Genomic DNA, 14,400 nt, shown 5'->3' with positions numbered 1-14,400 from the left:
GGAGCTTAGTAGAGGAAACCCTTATTTTCTTTGCAGTATTAAGACCGGGAATTGTTGACAAAGTAGTACATTGACAAGAAAAATCTCTTTCTGCTTTTCATATGCCTCTGACATGGAAAAGAAAAATACCACTAATGTTCAAGAATCAGATAACAACTTGATGACATATCCACGTGCAAAAGCTTAGAAATATTTGGAGTAGGTGTTACTAAAAATCTTGTTAATGGAGCTCAAAGCACAATGTTGAGTTTCCATGGCAATCATATTTTAGAACCGAGTGGCAAACTAAAGCAGCACATAGAATTTGGGTTCATGTACAGTCATTGGCATTAAAACTCTTACTCCTTCATTCCACAACGAAGCAACATGAACTAAAGCTATCTGTATTTAGAGGAGAGGAGATTGTAAATAATTTTGAAGGTATACTTAAAAGATTTTTTTGTGTGAAGAGTAAGAATGAAAACCCGTTTACTAATGAACCTTGCACCCTCACAACTACAAAGTAAATAACAGCACTCATTATCTGTTAAGGTCACACTGAGCAGCTGAACCCAGATCCTTATGTTCCTCAGAGAGGCAAGGAGGATGTAGGCATACAGAATGCCATTGTCCAGCAAATCCAGAATCAACATTAGGAAGAAACATAGGAAGCCCTGCTGCAGGCACTGAACCCAAAGCTCACAAGCCATGAGCGCTGGATTTGAACTGTAGCCAAAGCAGAAGCCTATTCTCTCCATACAACTACAAGCACACTAAGCAGGGTTTAATTATTCTGTTTTCAACTCAATAAGCAAACCGATACGACATAGCAAGGAAACAAGGGTTAAGCATTTTTGTGGCCGGTTAAAACAGTACTGCCATGCCTAGGAGCAGGTCTGAGACCCTTAAGTTAACTGTAGCTAATGCTCAATGTTCCAGGACTGGCTTGTAGGGCTTGTGATCAACTTATTAGGAGAACCTGCTTTGTGTGGTTTAACCCAAGCTGGCAACTAGAGTAGTACACAGCAGCTTCCTCCCTCACCACCCCGCCACCACCCCTGGTGGGATGGGGAGGAGAATCACAAAAAAACAAGGGAACTCCTATGGGTTGAGATAAGCACAGTTTAATAATTGAAATGAAATATAACAACAATATAATAATAGTAATGAAAAGTGAGACAACAAAAAGAGAAATAAAACCCAAGACAGACAAATGATGCACAATAAAATTACTCACCACCTGCTGACCAATGCCCAGCCCATCCCCAGGCAGCAATTAGCACTTCCCAGCCAACTCCCCCCAATTTATAAACTCAGCACAATGTTTTATGATATGGAATATCCCTTTGGCCAGTTCAGGTCAGCTGTCCTGGCTCTGCTCCCTCCCGGCTTCTTGTGCAGCTCTCGCTGGCAGAGCATGGGAAACAGAAAAGTCCTTGACTTCAGAGTAAGCACGACTTAGCAACAACTGAAACATCACTGCGTTAACAATGTTATACACATACTAAATCCAGAACACAGCTCTGCACCAGCTACTAGGAAGAAAATTAACTCTAATCCAGCCCAAACCAGGACACTGCTGTATGAACCTGATCTTGGTACATGCTGTCTTTTGTTACCACATAGAACTTAAGAGTGGGCCTTGAAAATAAAGACGCAGTCTGAAAGCTACAATCCCAGAATAATAAACAATTTGCTAACGGACAATTACTAGTCACTGAAAAAGTGCAACTTCAAGATCTGGGAAGATACTTTTTTTGCTTTAGGTAAAGCAGCAATGGCTAAGCAAGGGGAAAAACTAACCCCCAAGAAATAATGCAACAGGATAAGACGCCTGGCCTGGGAAAGCACCATCCAGCACCACACAGTCCATAGTCCAGGCATGGAGGCCAATGGATAAGAGCTGTTCAGAGACCAAAATATCTTATAAAAAGATATCCACCTAAAGGGATGGAGAAAAAATATGCCCAGTTTGGCTCCAGCTTGCCCTTACTGAAGGGTTCTCAAGCCTGATTCCCTTGACAGCCAGCACCATCAGTGCTAACTACACTGCACCAGCTCCAGCATATTGTATACTCACGACTAACTTACGATACGATTATCAAGAACAGATTGCCTTGAATATGTAGGGATAATTATTATTAAAGATTAAGAACTAATGACTAGCAGTGCGTGTTGCTGTTGAGTAACGATCTACCTAAGGGTTTTTTTGAAGTTTAAAACTGCCCCGGGTTATTGTTCTTCTAAACAATCACAGTAATCGCTAATTATCCAGGGATAGATACACAAAACACACGCCCCTATCAAGCTGGAAAAGGAAGGGGCATTTAAAAATGGAAGTGAGGGATGAAGGGCAAAAAGAAACACCCAACCCAATGCATCAGTGCTCTCTTACTCCAGAATGACCGTAACTGCTTCTCTACAGGTTCTTTAAAGGAACATTCACAGATCACACTCTTTCTAGTAAGAAAATGTATATTGGATTTAATTCCATTGTAAAACTGGTAAAAAAAAGGATTGTTCTTACTACAGATATATACTTACAGCTTGTTCATTTCTCATTCCTACATATTTTATTCCAACTGCTTGGGCTGCAATTGCAATTTCGGTGACTGGAATACCAACAATACCAAACATGTATTCAATATTCTAAAAAGACAAATATATAGAAAAAATAAATCAGGATTTTATTTTTTTTAAAAAAAAGATAGCTTTAACAAGCACATGCCAAACACTGTCACACTAACTACACAAGCAATCTAAAAATAAATTGTCACAACATATGCATTCACAGGCCACTGTGGAAAGATGTAAAACTAGGTAGCATTTGCAGCTCAGTCCTCTGCAGTTGTGAAAGCACAGGGCTTTGGAGGCTTACAAGCAGTGCAACAGCAGTTCAGCCCAGCTCCTCAGTCAGCCTATGGTTAGCGCTTTTTACTGACCCCTTCTTACTTGGGATGTCTCTGCTACATTATTCTCCTGTTTCTCAGCGTGTCAGCTTTGCCTCTGAATCTTCCTCATTAGCGTTTCATATTTTTACACTTTCATAGATCGTTAACATCAAAAAGGCACAAGAAACAACTAGGATGGTACGCCCAAAGAGAAGTACAGATAAAGAATATGCTCCTTTTTATTACAACAGAACTACGTTCTGTGTGTCACGGGCCAAACAAAGTCTTCCGTTCCGAGCAGTGTCAGCTCAGCACCATGCCCAGCTCGGAGACACGACACCGCTCTGCTAATTGCACAGAGCGCGAGCACACGGCGGCCGCGGGCACAGCCGCAGGGGGCGGCGGGCACCGCTCGCAGGTAGCGGAGCGGGGGTGCGCTCGGGAACGGGCAAGCTCACACGAGGGACGCAATGAGTGGCGGGGGGGCCTGCGGGGCCGCACCGCCCCCGGGCGGGGCCCGCTCACCGGGCTGCTGCGGCAGCACCTCCCTCCTTCCCACAGCGCCCCAGGGCCGGCCCTTCTCGCCCACTCTGCCAGCCCCCGGGAGAGCGGCAGCGGTGCGCAGGGTGAGTCCGGCCGCGCACACTCGCTTCTCGCCAGCCCCCGGCCCGGCCGCCCACCGCTGCCGGCGGGAACTGTCCCTGCCCGCTCGCCGTACGGAAGCTGCTCGCAGGTCCCCCCCGCCCCCGCGCTCTTACTTGAGCCTTAAGGGATTCAGCGATGAGCTGGGCCCCACTGACGGCCTCCCCCGCCGCACCGCTGCCGGAGGCCATCCCGGCTTCGCGCAGCCCGGAGCCGCCCCCCGGCGAGAAGGACGGAACCGGACCCCCGGCCAAGGTCGGCGCAGTTGACTGTCACGCCGCCCGACCAATGAGACAGCAGAGGGGGCGGGCCCAAGGGCCGCGAATAGCCACGTCTGACCCCGCTGGCCCGCAGCGTGAGGACGAGGCCGAGAGCTGGGCTAGTCTCCTATTGGCTAGAGCGGGCACCCAATCAGAGGCCGGAAGGCGCCTGCCCTCTGCACGCAGCTGTAGGCCCGTGGCGGTGCCGAGCGCGGAGCAGCCGCCAGAGGGCGGCGCGGCCTGGCCTGGCCTGGCCTGGCGGTGCGGCGGGGGCTGTTAAGCGGCGGCGCCATCCGCCGGAGCGGCGTGTGCGGAGCCCGGCTCTGGGCGGTTGGGGCGGGACGGCGGGTGCCGCCCCACGGTGAGGGGCAGGGAGCGGGCTGGGAGCTGTACGGGCCTGGCCGGCTCCTGCCGGGAGCGGGGGCCGTGGGGGCTGCGCTCCGCGCCTCGCCTCGCCGTGGACCTCAGCCTGGGGGAGGCGGGAGCAGGCGCCGCCCGAAAGGCCGCGCTGGGCAGGGCCTGTGGGAGCCGCGGGCCCAGCCGCCTCGGTAAGCAGGGCGGTGCCTCGGCAGTGCGACACCAGCTTCGTGGAGCTGGTCGGAGGTGGCTGAGGCAGAGCGGGGCAGGTACGGGGCCGTTTCAGGTGAAGATAACCCGAGGCCGACATTCATGAGGAGAACCGGGGGCATAGTGTGAGACCCTTCTCCAGAATGGCATCTGAAGGGTGGCGTGCAGCATTGCAGCTAGCTCTGCCCGCCTGGCCCTGCCGAGCTCGCTCAGGTGCCAGAAGCGAGCACTGGGCCCAGCGGGCCCCACCCTGCCCCGCCCCGCCCCACCCGCCGGCTTGTTCTGGCCGTCATCTTTAGCTGTTCGAGCTGAACCGCTAATAATGGCAGCATTCGGCTCGGCCTCATGAAGTCAGATGGCAGGTCTTCTAATGAGGCACAGCGTGTTCCAGCAATCCTGTGAAATGTATGAAACTTAACTGTAAACCTTTATGTTAGAATGGGCAACGTTCGTAAAAAGTGGACGGCACCTCTGGGTAAAAGCCAGGAAACTAGAGCAAGGTTGTGTCATGTTTTCCACACAGAATATACATTCTTTAGATAAAAGAAATGCAAGATACCTGTTTATATTGAGCTATGATTGCGTTGCTAGAAAAACCTTCATAAAAACCCACATAGTAAAATACTGTGTTAAAATATAGTGCAGCATATAAAAGCAGTAGACAGGAGGGATCAGTGAAAAAACCTTGGGTTTCATTATGTATTTACATCTGTGTAGGGGCTGTTGTGTTATGTATGCTATATATTAGAATGGCAGCAACATCACAATTCATGGATATAACTTGGTGTAAAAAAATCATTTTTTCATAGCAAATTTAATATTTTGCCTGGTAATTACTATTTATGTTACTATAGCTGAACAGGCATTTGCTATTAATTCTGGAAGAGGACCCAGGCTAATGCTGTGCTACTTGTGATTTTTATAGTCTGTTGGATTCTTCTGAGTATAAAAGTGCTAAGACGCAGTGTATGTTTTGCTTTTCTCTGTGTATATGTCTATGTATGGTGAGAGCTGACAAACTTCTAAGTTTCCAAAGTTGTTGAAAAGTGAGTGACAGGATGCTTTGCTTCACAATGTACTGAGGTTAGATGGTTCTGAAAAGCTGAATAGGAAAACAGTCTGCACTGTGACTGGGGGAAAATTTGTCTCAGTCAGCAACTAAACTTAAACACCAGTGTTTTTACCTTTTGTATAGAACTGTAACTAGAATACTGTGACTGTGTGACAGTAATACTGCTATGGAATACTTACATTTGGGTGAGATGATCCTACTGAACCGCATCTGCCAGACAAAAGACCACATAAATCACAGGAAAGGGACAGAAAAAGAGATTAAATTATAAAGCATTTAAGTTCATGACAGTTTCTTTTAAAGTTGTGACTCAGGTGAGGTGACAGCTCTGTAAACCCTAAACCAATTAACTTTTCTTCAAGGAAAGGATTTATTAGATGTTATAGCATTTTCTGTGAGGGGGAAAAAAACCCCAGAATGTGGCCGAGATTTACTTAGAATTTCAACAGCCTAATGGTCGAGTAAATCCTGATGGTATCTTTATTTTGGCTGGAAAGGTTACTATCCCCAGGTGCAGCCTTGGGGCTTGTCACAGCTCTCCTTGTTAGAAGCAATCCTTTAGATGGGGGAGAGGCTTTAGGGAGCACTCAACGAAGTGCTCAGCCATTGTCTGTAGGACTAGCAGTGATTACAACCAAGGGTAGGTACTCAGAGGTGTTATTTTTTTTAGTTGGCCCGGTTCAGCCGGGTGGGATTGTGTAGCTGGATATTCAGTGCTAAACCTCTCGTGTATCTAAATGAGGAAGGGGTTTGGGTTAGTGCTTGAGTGTTTCTGACCACCAGAAAATAAAACTGTTGCAGAAAAATGAGAATTCTCCAAGCATGTCTCTAAGGTGCAACATTTTGTAGAAGCCCATTATGTTTGTGTGTTTGGCTTAGAAAGCAAAAAGGCTGTTTTTCTGACACACAGCAATTCCATCCAGTGATCTGAAACTCTCAAACTTTTTCCATCAGTAGTAATGATGAATGCTAATTACATCTTAGTTGACAACTTTATTGAGGAACAGCTGACTAGAACCTATTCCTGTCCTAAATAGGTGTTTTGGTTCTGAAGGGATAACAGGAATAGAAAGATGGGTTTTTTTGGGAAGTGCAACACAATATGTTTATTTTCAGTGGCTTCCTTAGTTGTGAGAGGCTTCCAACCTCTCCTCTTCCTCCTCCTTCTACTGCTTTATATCTTCACGTGTACCTTGGTACTTCATGTGCAAAGCTGAGCTGCATAGGACAAGGTAGGATCCTCTGTTCTTGAATTGCGTTGCCAAATCACACCACCCCCCACCCCCCCAGTAAGTACAGAATGTTTTCCTCGCGATGCAGAATAGCAAGGGTAGCTTGGTGTACATCACTTCTCAAAAGTGATTATATAAATGGAGGGGGTTTAATATAACTGTTTAACAGAGATGCCAAAGCTTTATTCTGTTTTTATTGTGCTTAGGTAACTTAAGTTTACCCTTGAAGGCATGTATATGTGGACACATTGGCAAATTAAAGCTCAAGAAAATAAGTAGTTGACCTTAGCAGCATCTAATAGCTGAATTACTCCTAGACCGTTACAAGTGTTATTATATATTAAAACTTTCTGGTTGAGCAAACAAGTCTGCCTACCATGGGCACTAAGGTTATGGTTCTCCTGTCCTACACAGGAATGTGTTGCTATCAAACCAGGGTTGCAAATAGCATGTAGAGCTCAGGGAAGCAAACAAGTGACTTAAAACTAAGATACTGGCACTAAATGCTTTTTGAATACCTTTCCTCACACTTCAGTTTGTTCATTGTTAGATACTAAACCAGTTGGTGTTCAGACAAAAAAAAAAAAAAAAGGCAATATTAAAGATTTCTTATTACCTGCTTTTTATTCTGGAATTAAGAAAAGATGTTTTAAGTTAATTTGTCATAAACTATTTTTTAGGTATGAAACTATTTAACATGAATAAAAAGAAAAATGGGATTAGTTTAAAACTGATCTTTTCTTCCTGCTGAAGTCCTAATGGGAACTAGAGAAGGCTCTTGATGCATGTGTCTTTAAGTCTGTATTTGCTTTGCAAAAAAAATCAGGGAGTAGTGGGTCACAAAAATTCAAGAGTGATTCAAGAGCTACAAGTGTTTTGGAACTTTCTTTTTCTTGGATAAGAGTTATCAAAGAGCAAATGCAATTTAAAAATCAGTAACTGAACTTGAAGACTGTGGGCTGTCAATACATAGCATTAGTGCATTTCTCCTGCATGCCCTTTCAACTTCACTGATACTGATTTAATTCCTTAGTGATACTAGTAACACTGTGGTGACAATTACAGAATTCTCATACTAAGAATAATTCAGAATAACATGGAATTTCTGTAATATTTCTTAATACTGAGTCCTTGTTCTATAGAAGTATTTTTCCAACTTGGGAAGTCATAAGGCTACATGGGGAGCCCATATTAGTGAGTCTGGAAGGCTGGGGCACTCTCTCCAATTCTTCAATTCTTTTTAAGAAAAGCTCAGTAATGCAAATTTTATGCGTTTTGTATGGATTTTTGCTCAATTGTCATTACTATGAAAGCATTTTCAACCTTACCCATCTGCATTGTATAGGAGGAATGAAGATCTAAATTGCACTCAGTGTTTTTAGAAATGTTGAAAAAGGCTACACTGGATGAGACAAATTAGTCTATTAATTGCATGTGTGGAGTTGGAATAGAGTGAATTCATAATCTATCAGGAGAAGCATTTTCATGATAGATACATTAGACACTACTTCTGTATTTAATTCTTTTGGCAACTGTGTTTCTGTATTGATAAAATAAGTTGTATTTCTACTTGACTACTAAAGATCGTGTCCAAGTAATTTTAGGTAATGCTGTTTTTAAATACATTCTCCATCACCAGATGAGGGAGAAACTGCACATTTGCGAGCTGCTTGTAACTTTTCCTAAAGATGTTTAGATGTCTGTAGTGCAATAATCTATAAATGAATGCTGAAGTTAGTTGTAAAGGGAGACTAAGCAAGGGGATCAGTCGAACTGTATGAGGCTGAAATGCTTTTAAACAGAACACAGTTATTTAAAGCACTAAGGTAGATATATTTAAGGTGTGGAAACAATATGGGTGTGGTTGTTGAGTAATTTTAAAACAACATTCTCGGCTCAAACACTGCTGAGAGTCTCAGTTATCATCCATATTTAATTGTAAATTTAAATGCCTGGCATGATTTTTTGCTTATGCTCCCCCCACCCCGTCTGGTTTTTTTTTGTTCTAGATTTATGGCATATACCATGATGGATCTGTGCTGGAAGCTGTTCATCTGCATTTTTTGCTATCAAGTTGTCTCAGGAAGAGTTAAGAGGCATGGGCATTATGTTGCTGCCGTGTATGAACACGAGTCTATACTGAGTCCTAACCCAGCAGCCCTGGTTGATCGACGGTCTGCGCTGGAGCTCATGGGCAGAAACCTGGACATCTATGAACAGCAAGTAGTAGATGCTGCAAGACAGGTATGCCACAGCTTAGTAGCAGTTGCATGTGTCCCATGTATATATAGAGTAAGTGCTCTTTGAGGATAATCTTTCACATTTGTGTTCCCAGGCAACTAAAGCCATATTTATATACATAACTATGGTCTGGGTTTTCAGACATTATGACCTGCCAGCAGCTCTGAAAAAAATCAGGCCAATTAGGAGGTCGCCTGACTTGAGTTATTCCAAGCTTGGAAAAACACGCCTATAGTTATTTAGTATAGGGAAATTAATATTCTATTTTGGTCTGAATACCTAGCTCCTTTCTGTTTTCTTAAATGGAATGTTTTTATTGAAAGATTGTCTTACAGGCAGCTGTCTTTGGGTTTGATTTTATTCCAGTGCTCTCAATGGAAATTCCTGAATGTTTCTAAAAACTAAGGAAGTTAAATAATTTGGAAACGAATGTTCCACCATTAACAACTTTGTGGAAGTAAAGTTTTCCATTCCTTTCTCCTACCCTCCGTGGAATGGTTCTCAGTCTTAAATATATTTTATTTATAGTAGAGGAGAGAGACTAGTATTTCTGGCTGTTCTTATGCACAGCCTCCTTTCCTTCCCTCCCCAAGAAAACCCAAAGCTGGTTCTAGTCAGAGGAGGAAGGCATTACTGTTGTTGTGGAGAGAAGAATTGACTTTCAAGTTTCACAGATCTGTTGTTCTGGAACATAAGGATTACCGTTTTAATATCTTTTTATATTTTTATATAAATTTTATATAATCTGAAAACACACAGAAAAATTTTTTTGAGACGTCCATAAGCATAATAGCCATTTTTGTGCACTACTGCATCCAAGACACAGAAATTATCCCAAAGCTGTAGCACAGATAGTTCTAACTGACTTCTGAAAAGTCACAGGAATTTGTGACTGTGTGTCTGATTTAAGAGGAATCCACCCCATTTTTAGGAACTGTTCAGATCTCCCTCAACTTCAGGTAGAGCCAGCCTAGCTCTGGCATGGCTACATTTCTACCAGAATCTGCATTGCTTCCAGAGTCAAGCTGTTTTCCGAAATCAATACTCCCAGGACTGTATCCAGCCCTATATACCTAATCGAGGTGCATAGCCTTGACGAAGTGATGCTGCACCTTTGACAGAGGTACAGCACCTTTGACAAAGTTAATCTGCAAATAGGACAATTCTGAAAAAAATTAAGACAGATTTTAACATCATCAGTCTTTAACCTGAATGATGTCATTCTCATGACTCATATGAATGGAGAATACTTTTGGCAAGGATTTGGAAGTATGCTCTTACTTGCACACCCTTAAAATAATGTCAGATAGGTTATTTTTCAAGGTAAAGGTATGTGTCAGGTTAAATAAGTTTTTTCTTTTTTTATGCATAGTTATACCTACTATGAAGTCAAAGAAAAGATACTTTCTAACTACATTCTTGTCAAACTATGCTTGGGTTATCCTTAAGTGCTTTTTACCCATGAGATTCCTTTTTTTTTACTATTTTTTTGTATTTAGATTGTTTTTTCTTTGCCTACAAAACATATCTGTCTTTTACATACAGGGGGCACAGATCATTGTTTTTCCTGAAGATGGAATCCATGGCTTCAACTTCACCAGAAGCTCCATTTATCCTTATTTAGATTTTGTTCTGCATTCACAGTCTGTGAAGTGGAATCCGTGCAGAGAGCCTTATTTGTTCAATGACACAGAGGTAAATGTGGGAGTGATTTCTGCAGAGAGGTGGAATAACTGAATGCTAGATTTGTGCTCCAAGTGGGAAACTAGCTCTAGTCGTATTGCTTAGGGAAGTAAGCAAGAAGTTTAACGGCTCCTGGTACCAGAGTCTGTTTTCATGGACTCTCAGTTTATGCTAGTATCATTCTTGGCAGAGGAGGGCTTTAGATACAAACATGCAAGAAGATTAGCTTATTTACGAGCCATCTGGATTTGTCATCTCCTCCTCAACCTGTGAAATGGTAATTATTCTCTAATAAGATACCTTGTGTATGATTTTATTTTGAACAACATTGCTTTATATAAAACAACATAGCAGTATCTTCACTTCTGATGCATTGTCGTTACTCAGTTTTAATGACAGCAGAACATTGTGACTTGGTGATTGTGTGTAAGATGATTAGCACAAGTAACGGGACTTGCATTGCTAGAATGTAATAGAAGTCGCAACTTAGCATAGACCAAGTGTGATTACAGAAGATGTGATCTGCAGGTTACAAAAATAATATTTTCATAGATGGTTCTGAACCCAAAGTGAAAATAACCATGCTTATTAATACAAAGTATTTATTCTTCTTCATGTTACAGTGGTCGATATAATGAAAGTAATCATGCGTGTGCCTACTAAGCAGAATTTGTGTGCAAACATGAATCGCCGTTGTAAACAGTGACCTCCTCCTGCCTATGAGTCTTTACTAGCTGTTATCATGGGCAAGCGAGCAAGAACTTAGTTTGCTGTTCAGATCCTATTTGGAGACTGCAGTACTGAAAGTCTTTGGTACAGATCTCTGCTGCATGGATGAAACATCCCAGGAATACTGTAGTGCTGTAGCGTGTATTTAGTTTTGTATTTTTTTATTTCTTTTCCATAACTATGCAAAGCGTATCCATTTACATTCTGCTTCTCTTAAGATGTAGCTAGTAATCACTTTTTGTAAAAAATTCAGAGTAAAAACATCTAGTTGTAGAAACAAGACACTGCAGGTGCAAATGATTATTATTAGATATTTGCTGTTCTAAAGGCACACACAGATCAGTTACACTGCCTTGTCAAAGCTTTCAGGTGACCTATGGTGTTTTAAAGCCACTGGTACTCCTGCAACAGTCAGAAGTTTCTGAAAATTAACGGCCTTGAAATAGATTTCTTTATTTACTTCCTAGGAAGTACAACCCAGATAAATTTTTTCAGTGCTGTTTTAAAATTAATATCTGAAATACTTTTCAGTCAAGAAAGCTACTGGTTCCAGTAGCTGTCATCACAAAATCTTAGTACTTTTACATTTCACAGATAGAGTCAAATATGAAAATAATTTGAAAAGTATTAAATAAGTCATGACTGCTTAAGTAAAACTTATTCCTCCATATTCTGGAGTGCTTACGTTTCCCCATACTGTTCTCCAGGTTCTTCAGCGTCTGAGCTGCATGGCACTGAAGAACAAGATATTCCTTGTAGCAAACCTGGGAACTAAGGAACCCTGTGACCACGCTGATCCTCGCTGTCCATCTGATGGAAGATACCAGTTCAATACCAACGTGGCGTTCAGCGATGACGGTATGCTGGTCGCCACATACCGCAAACACAATCTGTATTTTGAATATGCTTTTGATACCCCTCCGGAGCCTGACTATAAATTCTTTGATACGCCTTTTGCTGGCAAGTTTGGTATGTTCACTTGCTTTGATATACTCTTCTTTGAGCCCGCAGTGAACCTCATCAGACAGTACAATTTGAAACAAGTTGTATATCCAACTGCCTGGATGAACCAGCTCCCGCTCCTGTCTGCTGTAGAATTTCAACAAGCTTTTGCAACAGCTTTCAATGTTAATGTTTTAGCAGCTAATATCCACCACCCTACCTTGGGCATGACAGGGAGCGGCATATACACTCCAGTCAAATCATTCATCTACCACAACATGGAAAGTTACGGTGGCAAGCTTATAGTAGCAGAAATTCCTGTGATTACCACAGATTACGAAACCAATTTGGAGAGTAATGAAAGATTCAGAGAGAACTTGCATCACTCGTGCAAGCCTTTTACGAGCATCTCGCTGGATGATCAAGTTTGCTTTAAGGAGAGAGAAGACACCCCTGGTAGAGCATCAGAAGAGGGAAATGAACTGTTACCTCCCATATTTTATGCAGAAATGATGTACGACAACTTTACTTTTGTTCCTGTATGGGGACAAAAAGGAAAACTCCACGTTTGTGCCAATACCCTTTGTTGTTACTTAACTTATCGGAGAGATGTTTTAACTGATGAATTATATGCTCTGGGAGTTTTTGATGGGCTCCATACAGTGCATGGCACGTACTATGTCCAGGCCTGTGCATTGGTGAAGTGTGGTGGTCTCAGCTTTAACACTTGTGGGCAGGAGGTTACAGATGCCACTGCTCTGATAGATTTCCAGCTATGGGGAAACATGAGTACCCCTTATATCTTCCCTTTACTGTTGACATCTGGTATTACCTTGGACTTTGCTGATCACATGGGCTGGAAAAACAACTACTATTTCATAAGCAAAAATAGAACATCTTCTGGCCTACTGACAGCTGCTCTGTATGGACGATGGTATGAAAAGGACTAGCACAGATATTTGACTGAATCAGAAGACAACTGCCCGCATGTTCAGAGCATGTATCTGAACATAAGTTGTTGAACATACGTACTTCCTAGAGCTTCAAGTGTTTGTTACCCGACTGATTAATTTCCACATTTGAAATGGTAAGCGAAGCACTTAACCTAAGAGGCCGTAAATACAGCTACCAGTACCTTGATAGCTTATGTCCTACCAGAAGTAAAAGATCTGCCTTGCAAAGATAAAGGCTTGTTGTAATGTCTTGAGATGTTTTTATTGGGGAAATAACATTTCTCATTTCAATGGAATTTGTTCCTTTTATTTTTATCATTTGGTTTTCTGGGGTCCTGGCTAGGAATATGGAAATGAATGGAAAAGCATTGCAAAAGCAAGAAAAGTAGGAAAGGGAATGCAGACACACATACCATGCGTGACATGCATGAAAATACTTATATATATATTCATATAGCTTGTATATTGTGAGGTTCTGATTTCTGGTTAGGGTGCTAAGATTTTTTTTTTAATTTTTCTTTCTTAGAGTAAAAAACTCCCAGCTGAAATCATTACCATTTACTGGCCACGTGGTTGTCTGTAATCCTGTTGGAAATCTCTGTGAGTTTTCTCATATACTTTTAACAGTAACTGAATGTTGCAGTTGTGAACATCCATGGAACAGCTAGCCTGAGGAAGAGGGTATCAAATGATTGTGAAAACCTAGACTGTGTTAAGACAGTTTCCAGTGTAAGGAATTGTGTTTAAAGAAGACGTTGGCAATGAATTTCAATGACTGTGTTATGTAGTGTTTAAGTACTTTAACTTTCCCCGTTTAGAAGAGAGGTCATTTCAAGACTGTTTTGACTTTAAGGCATCTTATGCATTGTTCATAAATTCATTCAACAAGAGCTATGAAAAGCACATAACGAATTGTGGGACAGTAAGTTTTTACGTAAATACTTTGTGTGCCACATAGCAGGTTCCTGCTGCTAAATGAGTAAAACACAGCATTCTTTCCAGAGTAGTAACTAGATTAAGTGCTCTGTTGTACTGCGGTGACAAACTGTTCTATGCAGTGGATAGTTGGGAAGAGAACATTCAAAGGATAGATATTTGGAGTTAAATTCAGAGAGGATAATTTATGATTTTGTGTGGTCTTACTGGCTGTTACAACTTCATCTACGTAACAGCTGTTGAATAACGGAATAAACACAACCATTCCTTTGG

General features: G+C 42.2%; 2 protein-coding genes across 6 annotated transcripts in view; one reads left to right on the top strand and one right to left on the bottom strand.

Annotated features, from left to right (window-relative positions):
• HACL1 (2-hydroxyacyl-CoA lyase 1) overlaps window positions 1–3,737 on the bottom strand; it is a 23,956-nt gene extending 20,219 nt beyond the window's left edge. For both annotated transcript variants that reach the window (XM_040590073.1, XM_040590074.1), the window contains exons 1-2: window positions 3,629–3,737; window positions 2,524–2,628 (exon numbers count right to left, since the gene is read on the bottom strand). In XM_040590073.1, the coding sequence (XP_040446007.1) occupies window positions 2,524–2,628; window positions 3,629–3,703 (180 nt within the window). In that variant the 5' untranslated portion in view covers window positions 3,704–3,737. The remainder of the gene's footprint in view (window positions 1–2,523; window positions 2,629–3,628) is intronic.
• Window positions 3,224–14,400, top strand: BTD (biotinidase). Of its 4 annotated transcripts, none has more exons than XM_040590075.1 (4): window positions 3,224–3,496; window positions 8,653–8,887; window positions 10,430–10,579; window positions 12,004–14,400. In XM_040590075.1, the coding sequence occupies exons 2-4, from the start codon at window positions 8,657–8,659 to the stop codon at window positions 13,186–13,188; spliced, it is 1,566 nt and encodes a 521-aa protein (XP_040446009.1). In that variant the 5' UTR covers window positions 3,224–3,496; window positions 8,653–8,656; the 3' UTR covers window positions 13,189–14,400. The 4 variants fall into 4 exon arrangements, with proteins under 4 accessions (XP_040446009.1, XP_040446012.1, XP_040446010.1 ...); XM_040590078.1 differs by lacking the exon at window positions 3,224–3,496 and adding an exon at window positions 3,672–3,767; XM_040590076.1 differs by lacking the exon at window positions 3,224–3,496 and adding an exon at window positions 4,018–4,133.

Source organism: Falco naumanni, chromosome 4 (assembly GCF_017639655.2).
Source record: "Falco naumanni isolate bFalNau1 chromosome 4, bFalNau1.pat, whole genome shotgun sequence".
NCBI classification, from domain to species: Eukaryota; Metazoa; Chordata; class Aves; order Falconiformes; family Falconidae; genus Falco; species Falco naumanni.
The sequence above is the reverse complement of the archived record's forward strand: the minus strand, read 5'-3'. Positions and strand labels throughout refer to the sequence as shown.

What these genes read in the sequence shown, in the direction of transcription:
- BTD (XM_040590075.1), top strand. Translation starts at nt 8,657, where the DNA reads ATGGCATATACCATGATGGATCTGTGCTGGAAGCTGTTCATCTGCATT. An exon ending in TAGTAGATGCTGCAAGACAG is followed by an intron (nt 8,888 to 10,429) that starts GTATGCCACAGC and finishes TTTTACATACAG; the next exon opens with GGGGCACAGATCATTGTTTT. An exon ending in ATTTGTTCAATGACACAGAG is followed by an intron (nt 10,580 to 12,003) that starts GTAAATGTGGGA and finishes ACTGTTCTCCAG; the next exon opens with GTTCTTCAGCGTCTGAGCTG.